Source organism: Phacochoerus africanus, chromosome 15, assembly GCF_016906955.1.
Source record: "Phacochoerus africanus isolate WHEZ1 chromosome 15, ROS_Pafr_v1, whole genome shotgun sequence".
NCBI classification, from domain to species: Eukaryota; Metazoa; Chordata; class Mammalia; order Artiodactyla; family Suidae; genus Phacochoerus; species Phacochoerus africanus.
This window is the reverse complement of record NC_062558.1, coordinates 47,920,532-47,937,517: the sequence shown is the minus strand read 5'-3', so window position 1 is coordinate 47,937,517 and position 16,986 is coordinate 47,920,532. Positions and strand designations below refer to the sequence as shown.

At 41.8% G+C, this 16,986-nt stretch overlaps 2 protein-coding genes across 9 annotated transcripts in view; one reads left to right on the top strand and one right to left on the bottom strand.

Annotated features, from left to right (window-relative positions):
• Nucleotides 1-9,615: 9,615 nt before the first annotated feature.
• On the bottom strand, nt 9,616-15,275 carry TUG1 (taurine up-regulated 1; the record flags this gene model as incomplete). The annotated part of the gene is made up of 2 exons (XM_047762644.1): nt 9,616-11,334; nt 12,900-15,275. A coding segment is annotated over one exon (471 nt), but the record flags the coding sequence as incomplete, so codon positions are not given.
• A 268-nt stretch (nt 15,276-15,543) lies between these two features.
• Nucleotides 15,544-16,986, top strand: part of MORC2 (MORC family CW-type zinc finger 2) — a 43,944-nt gene continuing 42,501 nt past the window's right edge. For 7 of the 8 annotated variants that reach the window (XM_047762077.1, XM_047762075.1, XM_047762074.1 and 4 more), the window contains exon 1: nt 15,545-16,813. In XM_047762077.1, coding sequence (XP_047618033.1) covers nt 16,746-16,813 — 68 coding nt within the window. In that variant the 5' untranslated portion in view covers nt 15,545-16,745. Of the gene's footprint in view, nt 16,814-16,986 lie in introns of all 8 variants that reach the window. The other variant, XM_047762078.1, reaches the window with a different exon arrangement.

Below are 16,986 nucleotides of genomic sequence, written 5' to 3'. Positions count from 1 at the left end.
TGACTTGGGCAAGTTACTTCATTCCTCAGAGCCTGTTTCCTTAGCTCAAAAACAGAGATATTATCTATTTCACAGGGTCAGGATTAAAAGAGGTAATACTTGTAAAGTACCTGAAACTCTGCTGAACGTGTATCAAGCATTAATAAATGGTTAATAACTTTTACTGTTGACTTTTTAGACATCTCGAGTTACCTATTGGGTGTTCTCTACTGCTATGCTTGTTTTGTAGTGATCAGTTTGTGGCAACTCTGTATATTAGCCATATTAATCTCAATCTGTTGCTTATGTTGGAAGTATTTCCCAGTCTATCATGTCTTTTACAGAACCAAGGTTTGTTTTCCCCAAACTTCTGTTTACATAGTCAGATATGTCTGTAATTTCCTTTAGGGTTTCTAGGTTTCCTGATTTGCTTATCATCTCCCATCATAAGATTATAAAAATAGTCTCCTAAAAATTTTTCCAACATTTCATTTTAACATTGAATGTTGTAGTCCTTCTAGTATTTTTGTGTATGATGTGAGGTAGGGATTTGGTTGTTCTCTAGGCACCTTACTGGAGCTCAGTTTATATAATAGTTACATGTATTAGATTTAATTTAGAAACTTCATGAAAAAGAGAAATTTGGAAGAAAACATAGTATTTCCCATAGTAATTATTCGGGTAGTTCTGAATATTAATGGATTTTGTTTTTCCTTTTTTCTTTCTTTCTTTTTTTTTTTGCTTTCTAGGGCCATATCTGTAGTAGGGAACTTCCCAGGCTAGGGGTTGAATTGGAACTACAGCTGCTGGCCTACGCCACAGCCACAGCAATACCACATCTGAGCCATGTCTGCAATCTACGCCATAGCTCATGGCAATGCCAGATCCTTAACTCACTGAGCTAGGCCAGGGATCAAACCTGCATCTTATGGATACTAGTTGGATTTGTTTCTGCTACTGGAACTCCTCAGTTTTTTCTTTTAATGGGCTCTTTCCCTTCTCTCTTTTTAAAAACATGGAATGCTTTTCCCACATGCAATATTATAGGAGACTCCAACATACAAAATTGGCTGTTACTGTTTGAAACGGTGAAAGGTAACAAAGTAACAAAGTTGAGTAGGTGATGAAGAGCCTTGTATACAAGGATGAAGTTTTATAAGAAAAGTTCAGATTTTATGCTGAAAAAATGGGGGGGGTGGGCTATTAAAAGGTTTTAGGCGGAGGAGTTACACAATTAGCTAAGAACAGACTGAAGTAGAATAATGGAGGCAATAGCATCACTAGAAGGGCATCGCAAAAGTCCCAGGAACAGATATTGTTCCCTTGGACAAAGGTGATAGAAGCCGAGACAGTCTGGGAGTATATTTACATGACACACTAAGAGAATTTAACGACTAATAGGGATGTCTGGGGTGAGAGAGAAGAGAGGGAAATGTTAAGAATAATGCCCATGGGAGTTCCCTTTGTGGTGCAGCAGAAATGAATCTAATATCCATGAGGACTTGGGTGTGATCCCTGGCCTTGCTCAGTGGGTTGGGGATCTGGCGTTGCTGTGAGCTGTGGTGTAGTTTGCAGATATGACTCGGATCCTGTGTTGCTGTGGCTGTGGTGTAGGCCAGCAGCTACAGCTCCAATTTGACCCCTAGCCTGGGACTCTCCATGTGCCACGGTATCACGCTAAAAAGCAAAAAAATAAAAGAATAATGCCCATGTTCCTGTCTGAGAAACAGGGTGTAGGATGGTGCCATTTATCAAGGGAACACCGGAAGAGTCAGTTTTGAGGTGAAAATGTGGCCAGTGTGAGGTAACTGTGTATTAATTACGTGGGGGAATATCCAGATGGCAGATGGTCATTCAGATCTGGAGTTCAGGAAATATGCATGAGTTTAAGATAGGAATCTGGAAGTTATCAACATACAGTTGGAAACCACAAAGCTGTGGTTATGGATGAGATTTTTCAGACTCTGTAGGACAAAAAGGCCTACGAATAGGAGGGATGCGGATTCACTTGGGGTTCTCTGACTATAAGCAACACAAATCACCTCTGGCTACTGGGCCTCTGCATATGACTGTACAGGGGGTAAGGTGTATAGTCATAACTAACAGCTTGCCCAGGCAGTGTAATTTATTGAAAGAATATGAGGCAGTTCACAAAAATTAGAGAAGCTTAACATTCAAGAAAATCAGGAACCTAGGCAACTAAGGAAATCTCAGTAGTAGGAACTTATATGCCTCTTACATATTATCTTCTGGTAGCATTGGAGAGGGGTATCTTCTTAAAGGAAAGGTGAGGTGCTGTTTTCAGAGGGGGAAAAATGCAGTGGGTAGGCAAATGCTTTTGTCTATTGTTTGATCCCTTGGCTGCCAAGTAAATGCATTTTTTTTTTTTTTTTTGGCTGCAACTGTGGCATGTGGAAGTTTCCAGGCCAGGGACTGAACTTGCACCACAGTAGTGACCCAAGCTGCTGCAGTGAAGATGCCAGATCCTTAACGCACTGTGTCACAAGAGAACTCCACCAGTACATGAATTCTTTAGGAACAATTTTATAAATGACTCCATTCAACATACTGCAAAAAATGAATCCTTCTTCTTCCCAGAGGAGATTACGTAAAATAATTTCCAGTTATCACATCTAGTGTCTAGATTTCTACATGATAGTCATTCTCTTTTAGTTCTTAAACCCATTTTGATATTTACAATTTATGGATTTACAGGTATATATAACCATCACCTACACACCCACATGTATTAGTTTGAGGACACTGCCAGCAGAATCGCTCAGTTCCAATGGAGGGGAAATCTGATTGGGTTAATAACTTGCATCATGCTTAAACTTCAGCCCGGAAGTGTGGGGACAAAGTACTGAAATGAAGAGAGGGGAGAGGGATGAAGAGAGGGAAGAGGGATGAAAAGACTAGGTAACCTAGGAGATATGGGTTGAGGTTATATAGTTCTTATTTCTACAATTCACAGGACTGGAGCTGGTAGCTATCTCTCATTACATGTGGGGGAGGATTGGTTCCAGGACCCCAGTAGATACCAAAATCCATGGATGCTTAGGTTCCTTATGTAAAATGACATATTAAAGTTGTCTCTCTCTATCCCAGGGCTCTAGATCCCCATATTCAGCTATGCATTTTGATCCATGTTGGTTAAATCCACAGATGCACAACCTGTGGTTATGGAGAGCCAACTGTACATATCTCTTCTTCCTTCACTGTACACTTTATACGTTTCTCTTCAGCCAAGGGTTTTTGCCTAATGGTATGACTCAAGCTTTTATTCCTGAGGTATATGGGGGTTGGGATTTTCCAAGTCTTTTGAGTCTTCCCAGATACTAGTACTCCATGTCAATCTCGTTTCTGATTGCCTGAATTTTCACAAAAGATCTTAGTAACACTATAAATTCATTCAGCACTCCAATTTTGTAATTTGTGGAACCAATCTCCAAGTTCTAGTTTAGAATTAAACACTCCTAACTATCTTGGCCTTCCCTATCTACTTCAAATTGTCCTACTGTCAATAGCTACTTGGTTATCTAAATTTTGCCCTTAACAGGTACATGATTCCAAATGACAAGGGGAAGTATCATTCTTAGCTGTAAATTGCTTGTCAGGATCCCTCCCACCCTTACCTCAATACACAGAGCAAGTGTTACTGCTGCCTTTGTCTTAGTGCAATAATTAATTCCAGACCCTCTATGTACCTGAGGGTTTGAAGTTTACTATTTAACTCTGTTATTGATGTTGTTCAGTCATTTGGTTTCAAGCCTAAGAAATCTACTTTGGCTGGCAAATAAAGAGAACACTATGAAGATATGTGGTAATCTGAGAAACAAAGGAAAATCTGAAAAAAACAGGTCTTTGCTATAAAACTAAGGCACCTCTGGGGATATCTTTGCATGAACTTTTTGGGCAGGAGGCATGTCCATGGTACGTGGAATTCCTAGGCCAGGGATCAAACCTATACCACATCTCTAACCAGAGAGACAGCACTGACAATGTCAGGTCCTTAACCCTCTGAGCCACAAGGGAACTCTACACAAATTCATATGGATTCCTTGGGACACTACCATCAGGACTCAAGTTCTGATAATTTTGTGTCACCTCTCAAGATTCAAGGTTCTAGTGGGAGGGGAATTTAGATCGACAAGCTTGACTCACACAATCACATCTCAGCCAGGGGGGATAATGCAAGAATAATGTCATTTACAGTACTCTCACAGAACATTCCAAAGGAAAAGTAGGGTTCTATCATAAAATAAAAAGGAAATTATCTGAGGGGAGATGAAAATCAATGGATGTCCACTACACCAATATAAATGATGGGGAGAAGAAAAGAACCTATAATGGAGAGCCAGGAAGGCAGAAAGAAAATGACAGTTAAGGGAAGAGTGTGTCAGAGTGTTGATGGAAGCTGTGCTGTTGAAGGTTCAGATGTTTATATATATGGACTTAGCAATAAAAAGGTCATTATTGGCCTTGATTGCAGTGAGATCAGAATACTCAAGGATTTCAAAGAAAATGAGACATTTTCCTTCTCTCTGCCTAGCGTGAACACTGACAACAAAGGTCTTAACAGATTAATGTTGGTTGAGAAATGGAATAATCTTTAATATACACTGGAACTATGAGGTTCTGATAGGCCAATATACTCAGACACTAAAAATTAAGGAATAATGTCTGAACTTTAGAAGGGGCAACAATTATCAGTTTGAGTAATGGATGATGGACATATTTAGCTAAATATTCACTAATATAAAGGCAGATCTTTTAAATTATTTGACAAAATAGGCTCAGTAGAAGTAACTTGCCAAGGTTGAACAGTAAGCACTAAATTTAATTTTAAAAATTCTTTATTTTTAAATAAAGTTTAAAAGTAATGTGAGTAGTGTAAAATATTCAAATACAGAAATGTATAAAGTTGAAAGTTCCATGTAACCTACACTGTTCACAAAAAGGCCATTTATAGACTTTTCTATGCATTATGAACATAAACACACAAATTCTTAAATGAGTTCATACTACAAATTTTTCTAGCAAGTTTGTTTCACTTAATATATTATGGCCATTTTTCCATGCCCATACACAATAAATGTACTTTATTGATTTTAACAGACATGTTGATTTTCTTATATGGCTAAGCCATGTGGTACATAACCAATTCTTCGCTGATAGACATTTAGGTTTTCTTCTGTATTTTTTCTACCATGTAATTAATTTTTATGCTCTGTAAACATAAAACATTGTCAGTTCCTGTTTTTTAATCTTCTAGATTGAAAAATAATTTCAGTGTGGCCTTGACCTCTAGTTTAATTAATACTTGGATCTGTCAAACTTCCGTATTGGTAGATAGCATATTCAGACTCAATTTCAAGTAATAGAAACCCAACTCAAAGTAGCTTAAGCAAAAAAGGGTCTTTATTGGTTTACATAACTGAAAAGTCCAGGGGATATTCTAGCTTCAGGCACGGTTGGATCCAGGGGCACAAAAAATTATCATCAGAACTTAAGTCTCTCCATCATTTGGCTCCGCCTTCCTCTGCACTGGCTTCATTCTCTGACTGGCTTATTTGATATGGTAGGCCCTGTTGGTTTGAGCTTTTCATCCTACAGAGCTAAGCAACCTCAGTATACAGCCTCTGAGCTTCTCCTCCACAGTTCACTAAAACTCTCAGGATTAAGTAATCACTGGAATCACATGATCATTCCTGAACCAATCACTATGGTCAAGGAGATGGATTTTGCTGACTGATCAGGTCTGAATTACATGTCCACCCATGAAACCTAAGGTTAGGTCAGACTGAACCACATGAATTGAAAAAGAGAGAGGTGGTTCCAAGAAGCATCAGGGAGTTGTTTTATAAAGAGATGGAATAGATGTTGGTCAATCAAAAACAACTGATGTCAACGATAAGAACAGATATTGAAAAAATTTAATCTCTGCTCATAGAGTTGAATGGTTAACAGCTGGTGTAGACTTCCTTGACAATAGGAGCATTCTGGAAAAAATCATGAGTAAGCCTGTCTTCTACTCGAAGCTTATAATCCATTTGAATGGAATAATCATGTCCAGTAGATACTTTGAATGATACAACAGTTTCGATGTAAGCAAACTCAGTGGTCATGTGTGAGAGTCCAGCTGTCTTGCTGACATGAAGCAGGACAACCAGCCTTCTACTGGCAAATAGTTCTATGAGGCTATTCAAGTCAGTGGCAAATTTTAAGTTTAGTGGAAAAGTTTTCTTGTGTTCAAGTCTTTTGCCAAGTTGAATCGGTACATTTCTGTGAGTCCTGGTGAATCAGCTTCATCTCTGTATTACTGTAGAAGAGAGAATGGGCAATGCTTTCAATCTGCTGTACTTCTTCACGCCTAGTAGAAAGGGTCCCAAGTATTAAAAAAGATAAAATTAAAAAAAAAAAGCATGCTCCTTCCTGCAGTGAACACTAAGTCATGGTGGGGTGCAGGTTGCTTCTGTTCAAAACTCCTTGGTGGAACTGGGTATAAGATAGGTTGAGATCAGCTGTAGTTTTATCAAGCACAGCCAGCTGGACTGCAGTCAAAAAGGCAGGCAAGGGCTGAGTCAGGTAAAGAGGCAAGCAGGGCCAGCCATATCAATAGCCAGGCTATGATCTGGAAGAACAGGCAGTTTAATATCAAAGCTCTGTAAATTAGTTTTTACCCTGAGTACTCCAGGGTTATTAATCCATAGGGTTTACTCTGGATACAATTTTCTGGTCATAATGGGCCAGTCAGGTACAGCAAATTTCATTTTCCTGCTCATCTGCCCAAGATCGTTCAGCTCAGAGGGTTATATCCTTGATACAGACTTGAGGGTTCTGTTTGGAAGTCTATGCTACATCTGGGAGTGACAGGGTTGGGAGAGCCAGGTTCATCAAGGTTGGCCCTACTTTCTTTGGTAATCAAGTCTCCATCTTCTGGAACTCAGCACATCTCTTGAGAATCATCTTACAAGGACATCAAGGCCTCAGACTGGTTGAATGGTACTGCTAAAAGATGAGATTTGAGGCATGAAGATAAAAGGTTTGAGTTTTAGGCTTTTTGAATCATCAATTCCTATACACAGTGTACATCAGACTCTTGAATAGATGATCATTTTCATTTTAGGTCCCTCATTTTGACAGGATTGAAAGGAATGACTGGCAGTGTAGATCAATGTCTTTTTCTGTCAAGTACAGGAGAAAAGGAAAGTCAAGCTGACATTTTCAAGGTAGAAAACAATGAGTCTGCAGATAAGCTTCTTCTTTACAAATAATAGTTGCACATACAAGCAGGCTAGTCATCAGATTTTAATTTGTTGAGGGTTGAGCAGTACAGAGTAATCAGACTTAGGCCCTGTTTGATGATTTGAAGACTGAGTCAGTTAGTACAGAGGATGAGACAAAGATATAAAGAAACCATTCCCAACATTTAACCAGTGCATTCATTAAAGTAGTTGAGGACAGCTGGCCCTTAAGTTGACTCTGAAGTAAAGAAATGACATTTTTTTTTCTCATGACACAAAGTGAAGTCTACTTGTTCTACATCATCTGGTCTGGGAGTTCATTAATTGAATCCCTCCTGCAGAGACATATGGGTTGTCTTAATGCCCAAGAGTATCTCAAGACGAGGAATGAAGTCAACCACTCTGATTCAGTGTAAAACAGTATTGAGACAGATGAAATTCCATGAAAATATCCATAAGGACAAGGGACTGTGGTCTTGTGACATTAAGAAGAAGCATCAGGAAGCTCTTGAGTCTACTCATAAAATCTGTAGCCACAGGCTTTGCAGATTTTCTTTCAAGTTGGTCTACATTTCCAGCAAAAAGGTAGATGACATGCAATCTGACATGCCCTCCGAGTAAGCTACTGTGGCCTGGTCAAAAGGCCTACCTCCAAATATCCTTAACATCTACAGTTGATGGTACCGGACATTAAAAGACCCATCTTAAAATCTCCCGTTGTTTGGAAGAAAGTTTTGCAAATGGCCACATTTTAAATCACAAGAAAGTATGTTCAGATATTGTCTCCTGTGGATCAGGTGTTACATGTAGTTAGAGCTGAGTATTGTAATTTTAGAGCAGAATAGGCAGATATGCCAGTGATGGAGGAACTGTTTTAGCAATTTTTCTTAAGGATTATTAGCTCATTAAATCCTGGAAACAGCAATCAAACTGAATTAAAAACCAAGGAGTAGTGTAACTGCCACTGGTTGAGTGACAGTTTGAGAAGGTGATTAAAACCACGTACCCTTTTAGGTAACATTGCCAATATTTGAATTCTACTTTCACAGTTAATGGTTATCCCTTGCACACAAAGTAGAGTACCATGGCTGATGACAGGAGGTCCAATGTATAGTTGGTTGAATATGACCTCAATGAGGCATCAACTTCAATATCAGGTCATTCATGTGTCCAAGGAGGATTAAGACTTCGAGGTCATATATTTCAAGTACCACTAGAGTATCTGGTGTTTATAAAAAGAAACTGGGTAAAGGGGTTTATCAGTGTAGAGTATGTATGAATTGCTCTCTAGCTATATCCAATTCTAGGAATCACTGGCAGTCCATCTAGGGGCAAAGGGCAGATGGGCAAAGATATGCCCATCTTCTTGTACTTTTCTGAGTTTACCCACAGTTAAGTATTCTTAATGATGTTCAACATCAACTGAACATGGATGGTGTTGGGTAGAGGTACAGAACAGAATGCCTTTCAAGTTGAACACATTGTCGTCTAGGGCAGTGGTTTTCAAACTGTGTTCTGAAGAATTCTAGGTGTTGTAAAGAAGTCTCCTTAGGTGTCACCATGGTGGTAAAGTAAGATGCTTGTGGCAGGTTTCAGGCCCCCCACTTCTGCTTCTTCCAGAGCAGCTTCACTTTAACTCTGGTCTTCCGTATAGCATTCATTCAAAGGGCTTCATGGCCACAAAGCCTTTGGAAAACCAATGATCTAAGAATAAGCTGTTCACAAAATGCTGAAATACAAAAAATAGGTCACAGAAACCAGAAACTGTATAAGCAAAGCCAAGTGGTAAGCCTAGAAAGTGTTTTCCTATTTATTCTTCCCCTAACGTACGCCACATTACAGAATGATGAAGTTAACATTCAAGTCTGCTACAAATTCAGATTGCCTGAAACTGGGCTTGTAAGTGAGGCTATTGGTTTTAAGTGACAATAATACTGGGGTTTTTCTGCAGTCAGCATATAGCTGAAAAATGCATTCATTTCTTTGTAAATATTATTCCAAGAAGTCCTGAGCTGGATGACTTCTCTTCAAAGACTAGTAAGATCTCAGTGGGCCAAAACTCAAATCCTAAGCAGTATCTTTTCACCCCTTCTTCCCCTTTTCTCTATCCTTTTCCTCCCCCCTTCCCAGTCTCCTCACCCACCTGAGATGCAATGCCCTTGAACTAGGTTTATAGCACAATTCTGGAGACAGAGATGTATACTGCTAAATGCCATGGAATTCATATAATTTCATGGCAGAATTAACTCCCCCCATTCCCTTCCCATGTATCGACACAAACCTCCTAGAGGTTCCTTTGATAGAAAATGAACACAACTGTCAAGATGTGGGGCTCTCAGATGATGGAGACACACTAATTCAAGAAGTTACTGACAAGGTAAGAAAAAGGGTGGGTTCAAAGATGCTGTTTATTTCTGGGTCTCCAGGGCAATTTGCTGCCAATCAGCAAGCACTGGTTTTACTGCTCCAAAGCAGTTTTCCCATTCCATTAAAAACAATGCTGCAAAAGTAACATTCTGTGTTTCATTAAACTTGGGACAACTGGACTAAACAGCTAAATGAGGCTCTTTACTGCAAACCTTCTGAAATCCTTTAATACACTACACTGCATTACGTATCAGGGAAGGGTACACATTTTACCACCTATTGGACTACAGAAGCTCTGATATATATTATATGTGTATATCAAATATATACATACATACACACACACATATATATATGAACAGTACTGTTCTAAAAAAATTGATGGCTCATATTATGTAAATAATAGTTTGGGGATAGCGGATCATAGGTAAGACCTTGCTGTCCAGGAATATTAATAAGACTTAAAAAAAAAAAAGACATGATATGAATAGGGATCCCCAATTAATTAGGCCATTTTTGGGAAGACTATGAAGATGAAGAAAGATTTAAAAGTAGCTTTGTTTCATGCTGGGTAATCTTATCGTCAGATGAACATTTGCCTTACTGACTGGACAATCTACCACCATGGAGACAGTCTATTGCTAAACTTCAGAGATGTTGCCATAGAATTCTGGTCTAGCTACAGCCAGCACAAGATTATCCTGACTGACTGGGGGTACCAGATCAGGAAGTTGGAAACTTTTCTGGGGTTCTCAATCTCCATTTATTTTAACACTGTGGGTAAAATAGAGGCTAAGTTAATTCCAAGGAGAGAACTGGACTGGGAGTCAGAAGGCCTGGCTTCTACTATTTTGTAGCTGTTTAACCTTGGACAACTTTTTAAATTTCCATTTCCTCATTTGCAAAACAGGATTATAACTTGTGTTATTTGATAATTGAGATTAATGCATGTAAAAGTGCTTTGAAACTGTAAAGTGCTATATAAACATAAGGGATTACCATATAGGTTCTACCTGGATGTATCAAGAGACCTTTTCTGGAATCTGATTGGAGCTTTGTGAGATGCTGTTAGGTAAAGGGATATCTTGGTAGAATTTCTTACATTTGTGTGAAAAGTTCTGGTTCCTGAGTAATCCCAAGGATGCTCTGAGTTCACTGTGCCTTTGTTTTAATCCCAAATGGTCAGAATATCTGCTTATTCAGTAGGATACTACAGATTTGAAATGGAAAAACAGAGTTCAGTGACTTGGATGGGATCTTAGATACTTCATGAACTTCAATCATTTGAGATTTTGGGGCAGGGTTCAATGTGGTTCTCAAAAAGATGGTGCCATTCTTCAGACAGTGTTGATAACTAAAATCCCCTGGTCCAAATTTATTATGTGTCTCTGAAGGCTTTAACTGAAGAAACGAAAGCACACTCATGGAACAAACTGAGCCTTAATTGTGATAAAACAGCTTCAGCTATTTGGCTTGAGGAGTTTGACTTCACTACAAAGGGCTGTGTTGAATCTGGGTAGAACAGGACAGGAGTGGAGGTGAAGGCCACATGATGATGATTCAAATTTGCCGGATGCCTTGAGTCACAGTGGTTCACTGGCATGGTTGTCTTCTTCAGTAGTAAGGTGGCAGGAATCACCATGGGCAAAATTCCAGGTACCAGATATGAAGGCTGATGGAATAGCTCAAGGAAGGTGGTTAGAAGGTCCAGGTGAATACTCGGCAACCAGGAGGCACAAGACTAGAGGGGAGAGGGACAAAACAGATAACAAATGCTTGGAATTACAAACACAAGACTCTAACAATGGGGGTGGGACTGCTGTCAGTAGATCAGCCACCTGATGGTACTAATTCTTGGCAAGCCTGGCTTAGAAGCTGACAGATGATAAATAGGGAGGAGGGAGCCTTAATATTAATAATCAGTGATGATAAGAACAGAGTTTTCTGGCAAAGACTGTTTCCTGACTCTTGAGGACAAACTGTCTTAGGGAAGCAGCAAAAAGAAATTGTCCCAAGTCTCATGCTTTGGGGGACTAATTTGATTTTATTCAGGTTGCTGGGCAGTGGTTGGTGGGACAAAGAAGTGGTATGAGAAGTAAATTTAAGTTTATATACCAACACCCTTCTAAATGCCTTCTGCAAATTCTTATGACCTAGTACTTAACTTTCATTTTAAACAAAATTCATCTTGAGTGGAAGAGAATAAGGTATGCAGGGAATAAGGCCCCAGTCCTTGCATCCCTCTGTAATATCTTATACAACAAAGAAATTTCTCTTTATGCTTGAGAACTCCCTAAATCATTTTAAAACTAAAATTAAAAAATAATAAAGTGGAGTCCCCATTGTGGCTAAGCAGTAATGAACCCAACTAATATCCATGAGGACGCAGGTTCGATCCCTGGCCCTGCTCAGTGGGTTAAGGATCTGGCGTTGCTGTGAGATGTAGTACAGGTGACAGATGCAGCTTGCATCTGGCGTTGCTGTGGTGTAGGCCAGCAGCTAGAGCTCAGAATCGACCCCTAACCTGGGAATTTCCATATGCTGTGGATATGGCTCCTAAAAATAAAAAAAAGATATATCATGGGATGGAGGAAGAAACATGGCCCATAACTAGATTATCACACAGCAACTAAGCAAACCTATGAGTGCCTATTTTGAGATAGCCTGTTTTCTAAATTACTTCTTTCTACCAAGTGCCTCATCATATATGGTAATATGTCTGGGCGAAGATTCCCCAGACGAGACCCTTGCTTTGAGGGGGCTATCTAGAAAGAGAGCTAATGCACATAAAAACTACTTTACAAGCTACTATACACAAAGATAGATAAAAGGTATCTATCAAAATATATTAATTATTATTACTTTTTTTTTTTTTGCTTTTTTAGGACCACACTTGTGGCATATGGAGGGTCCCAGGCTAGGGGTCTAATTGGAGCTATAGCCACCAGCCTACACCACAGCCACAGCCATGCCAGATCTGAGCCACACCTGCAACCTACACCACAGCTCATGGCAACGCTGGATCATTAACCTGCTGAGCAAGGCCAGGGATTGAACCTGAGTCCTCATGGATGCTAGTCAGATTCATTTCACTGTGCCATAAAGGAAACTCCCTCAAATTATAAAACAAAGATATTTCTGGCTTAAGATTCTCATGGAGGAAAGAGCATCTGAGTTGGATACTGAAGAAATGGCAGAGTTTTGACAGTTGAAGAAGCAAAGGAAGGCATTTCAGGGTAGAGAGGAGGGTGTGAATAAAAGTGCAGAGACGGTTCAGAATAAGGCATTTTGGAAAATGGCAAGTACCGTTTTTCACTTTGGATGGAGCGTCGCCAGAGTTTGCACCGAGGATCTGGCAAAAACTCAGGTCTCCGAATTCCCAGTAACAGCGCTGGTGGCAGTGCTTGCTCAGTCATTGTCTTTTCTCAAAGCAAGGACAATCGTCCATAAATTCAAAAATAAAAAAATCCAGCTCCCAACTTCGTGTCACATCTTGATAATTCTTCCAGGTCCCAGATCCAGTTCTTGAAAATCTGAAGTCCACGCCATAACCACACTGAAAGACATCTGCTCCAGCTAGGGCAGAACGCTATGTAGTGAAACCCTTTCAACTTCCCATCCTGGATATCTTATGTTTGTCAAAGAATTTCAAGCTTTGAGTTCCAGTTGTTTTTTTCCTCCTTTCTCCTGAGGAAAGCATTTTATCACCAGTCTTAAGATTCTTTTGAGGTACATCCAGATTTAATTACAAAAGAGCTAAAAGACCAACACAGTTTTCTCCAAAACAGTCATTTCTCTGGAGTTGAGATCATTTGTCTCTGCCCTCTAGGTAAAGGGAATAGTCAATTGATTTCCAGACATTTGTATGAAATAGCAGAACCGGCTAACACCTAACAGACAAAATACACTTAAAGTGTTTGCATTTGCTTGCTTAGAGCTGTACCAATGGTAAGCACCACTCCACAAAATGAAAATGTTTGAAAGCCAACTGTTCAAACATTTCTATAGTGTTTGCTGGATAACTGCCTGATATTTGATAAAAGCAGCTGACAATTAACAAAGAAGCAAAAACTGGCATTTTGGCCATCTTAGTAACACACTTGCAAGCAAATAGAATACAAAGCAGACCAGAAAAAAGTTAAGGTTGAAACACTTTCAATCTGATTTTGAGGTTCAGCAGAAAATTCTAACAAAACTTCTCAGAAAACGTTAACCTTCAATTAATAAAGACTCAACCCCCCAAACATTTTCAAGAATTCCATGCCTGGTTCAGTCTGTTCCAGTGAGCCAGCTTGCTAAAAATCCACCTGCACCATTAATTAGTTGGACTTGGCAGCACCATTTAAAAATAAGCCTGCTCACTACTAACCACACAGACTAGGAATATACAATAGGAGCAAGTAACGGATGGCAACCATGGTCATAGAAAATGGTCAATGAAGAGTCAGAAAGGTAGTCAGGCACCAGAAAAAAAAAAGTTGTTGGGCCAAAGATTAAATAGGCTTCTTGATACTAGAGAACATATCCATGCCCAGTTTTAGCTGCTTTATGCTGGGTGCCACTGTACCTTTAAGCATCAGTCACCCTTTAGGCAACCCACGGTGAAAGAACTCAAAATAGAAGCCAAGAAGTGGAGTGTTGTTACCACGAATATCCACTACGCACAGAACAGCTCACATATCTCAGGGATTCAAACAGGGGCTTCGAATTGGTTGTGAAGGGTCCCAAATGACATCTGGCCTCAGTTTCCTCCTTGTGACAAAGGAAATGTGGTTCTTAATTCTTCTGGGTCACAGCCCCCAATGAAAACTTGCTGGCGATGGCTCCTCATTCTCTAAAATGCACATTCCCACTAATTTCTGCATACAATTTCAGGGAGTTTGGGGATCTCCACCTCCAATCCAAGGTTGCAGGTTCAAGGAATGGGCAATTTCTAAGTTTTCTTACAACTCCAAAAAAAAAAAAAAAAAACCAAGCCATTACGAACAATAATCATCCCTTACATACAGCGACGCTTTACAGTTTACAAAGCGCTTTCAATCCCACAAACATTGGTGGAGAAGGAGGAAACTGAGGCTCAGACAAATTACAGAGTGACTTGCCTAAGGTCACTCGGCCAGCTGGTGGTTAGGCCCGGAAGCAAACCCAGCTCTTCCGACTCCGGAGCTTGTCTCTCCACCCCGGAGCGGCCTCCAGCGCTCCCGCCCCTCACTAAGGCGGCATAAGGAGGAAAAGACAAAGTAGAAAGCCCACCACCAACCATCCCCCGGCTCCCTCCTGTCCCCCCAGTTGGGTCCTTGCAGGCCCCGAAGGGTGGTGCCAGGCCTCCAGGCCGGCCCCGGCCACCCCAGCTTCCCCGGCCGTGCCAAATCCCGCCGCCGCCGCCGCCGCCTCCCCAGGAGCGGGGCGGAGCAACTGCCCGCCGCCGCCGACCACCCGGACGACTCCTCGTCGGATAGCAAACGCATAGGCCGCCGCCCGAGTTCTGCGTACGAGAAGAAAGACGCGGCGCGAACGCCAACGGCCACCGGGCGCGCGCCGCGGCGGCCGGGCCTGCGCCCCAAGAGCTGGATGCCAGAGCAGGAGAAAGAGCCGCCAACCGATCGCTCGATCGACCGCGCGCCCGCTCCTTCGCCCTACCAGACCGGGGAGGGGGGGAGGGCGCGCCAGGGCTTCTTCGAGTTAGGGGCCTGACTCCCCGGCGACGAGACAAGATGGCTCCTCCGGTCCGCACCGCAGCTGCCGTCCCGGCTGCGTCGCTCGGCCCGCCCCCGGTACTGTTTCTTTAAATGGCGGAGAGGGTCAAGAAAGCAGGAAGAGAGGCGCGCTCACTCACGTGACAGGGGAGGGCCCAGCTAACAAGATCCGGTCACGTGGAGATACGCTACCTACCAATCAGAAGGCGTCGCATCAGAGCGGGGGCGGGAGGATCTGCGGCTCTGTGATTGGCCGAATACGCCGCGGAGGCCTCGGGGGCTTGGGGCGTCGGGGAGTGCGCGAGGCGGCCCGGGCTGTGTGCGCTAGCGGAGACAAAGCGCTGGCTGAGGTGGCAGAGACGCCAGCGATAGCAGCGGCGGAGGAGACCTAAACGCCGAATTTTGTGGTGTTGAGTCCGGTCACCATCTCATCCAGCGCAGTGCGGGCTGTGGTCTCGCGGCGGCGGTGGCGGCAGCGGCGGAGGCGGAGGCAGCACATGGTTCCAAGAGCGCGCTGCGGTTGTTGGGTTCCAATTCCGTGGGGAGGGACAAAGGCAGCTGCAGCTGTGAGCGCAGGGCAACGCCCGCTCGGGTAGTGTGCTCGTCACTGCCCTCAATCCGGGCCTTGAAAGCTGGGACTATCTTCTCTATGTGAGGAGGAGAACACGGGACCGAGCGCTTGAGAGGCTGAGGCCGCTGTCTGAGGGAAGTGGGGGAGGGGCGCAACTCGCCTGAGTTGATTTGGGCGGGTCAGGTCTGAGGCGACTTAATGGGTCTGTGTGAGGTAATTTGACCCACTACCCTGAGGAAAGTGGGACGGACAGCAGGCTAGGTTTGGTCCAGGCTTTGAAAAACAGAAATCGGTCTTCAGCGCTTTGGAAATCTTTCATTTGGGAGGTGGTGAAGCCGGAACTAACGCCATATGCACTCCATCAACAACATGGTCGCCAGACTGGGGCTTCTTTAAGGATCCTGGGATCATTGATGGCGAAGACATGGGTGGTTGTCCAATTTTATGACATAAGTTGCTGAATTTACGGATTGGTGAATTTCTGGACTGGTAAATTTCCTCACAGGAAATTTAGAGGAACTGAAAAAAAAGCTCGAAGAACGTGAAGATGGAGCAGTAATTGCCAACTCCAGTATCATCTACTCCAGACCAACAACATTTCAATTCAAATCTGAACTATCACAAATTAACGCTAACTCTTCCTTAAAACTGCAGGTTTATGACGTAGTTCTTTCCAAAATATTACATCATAGTCACTGAGAAGATTAAGAAAATTTAAAAGCAAAATCAATTGTTTTAGACATCTCTTTGAATATACTGTGGATAGATTCACTAGGTAACCTTGTTTGAGGAGTACAGATTTCAGAATCCTGAAAAAAATCTATTTCATTAATAAGCTTATAGTTCCCAGTTAGTGGGTAAAGAACTGGAGACCTCACTGCACTCATGGCTTTCACAAATTACAGCAGTCTGAATCGAGCTCAGCTAACCTTTGAATATCTACACACAAATTCGTAAGTATCCTGTAGGTACCAATGAGGTCAGTGATAACTCATTGCTTGATACTAATATGGGAATTCTTTTCCCAGAAAAATTTGCATTTTTACTTTTCGGGATGTGTCCCTGGATGAGTCTTGAGCTCTGTATGGAAGAACTGAGATCAGTGAAATGTTTGTTGCTAATCCAG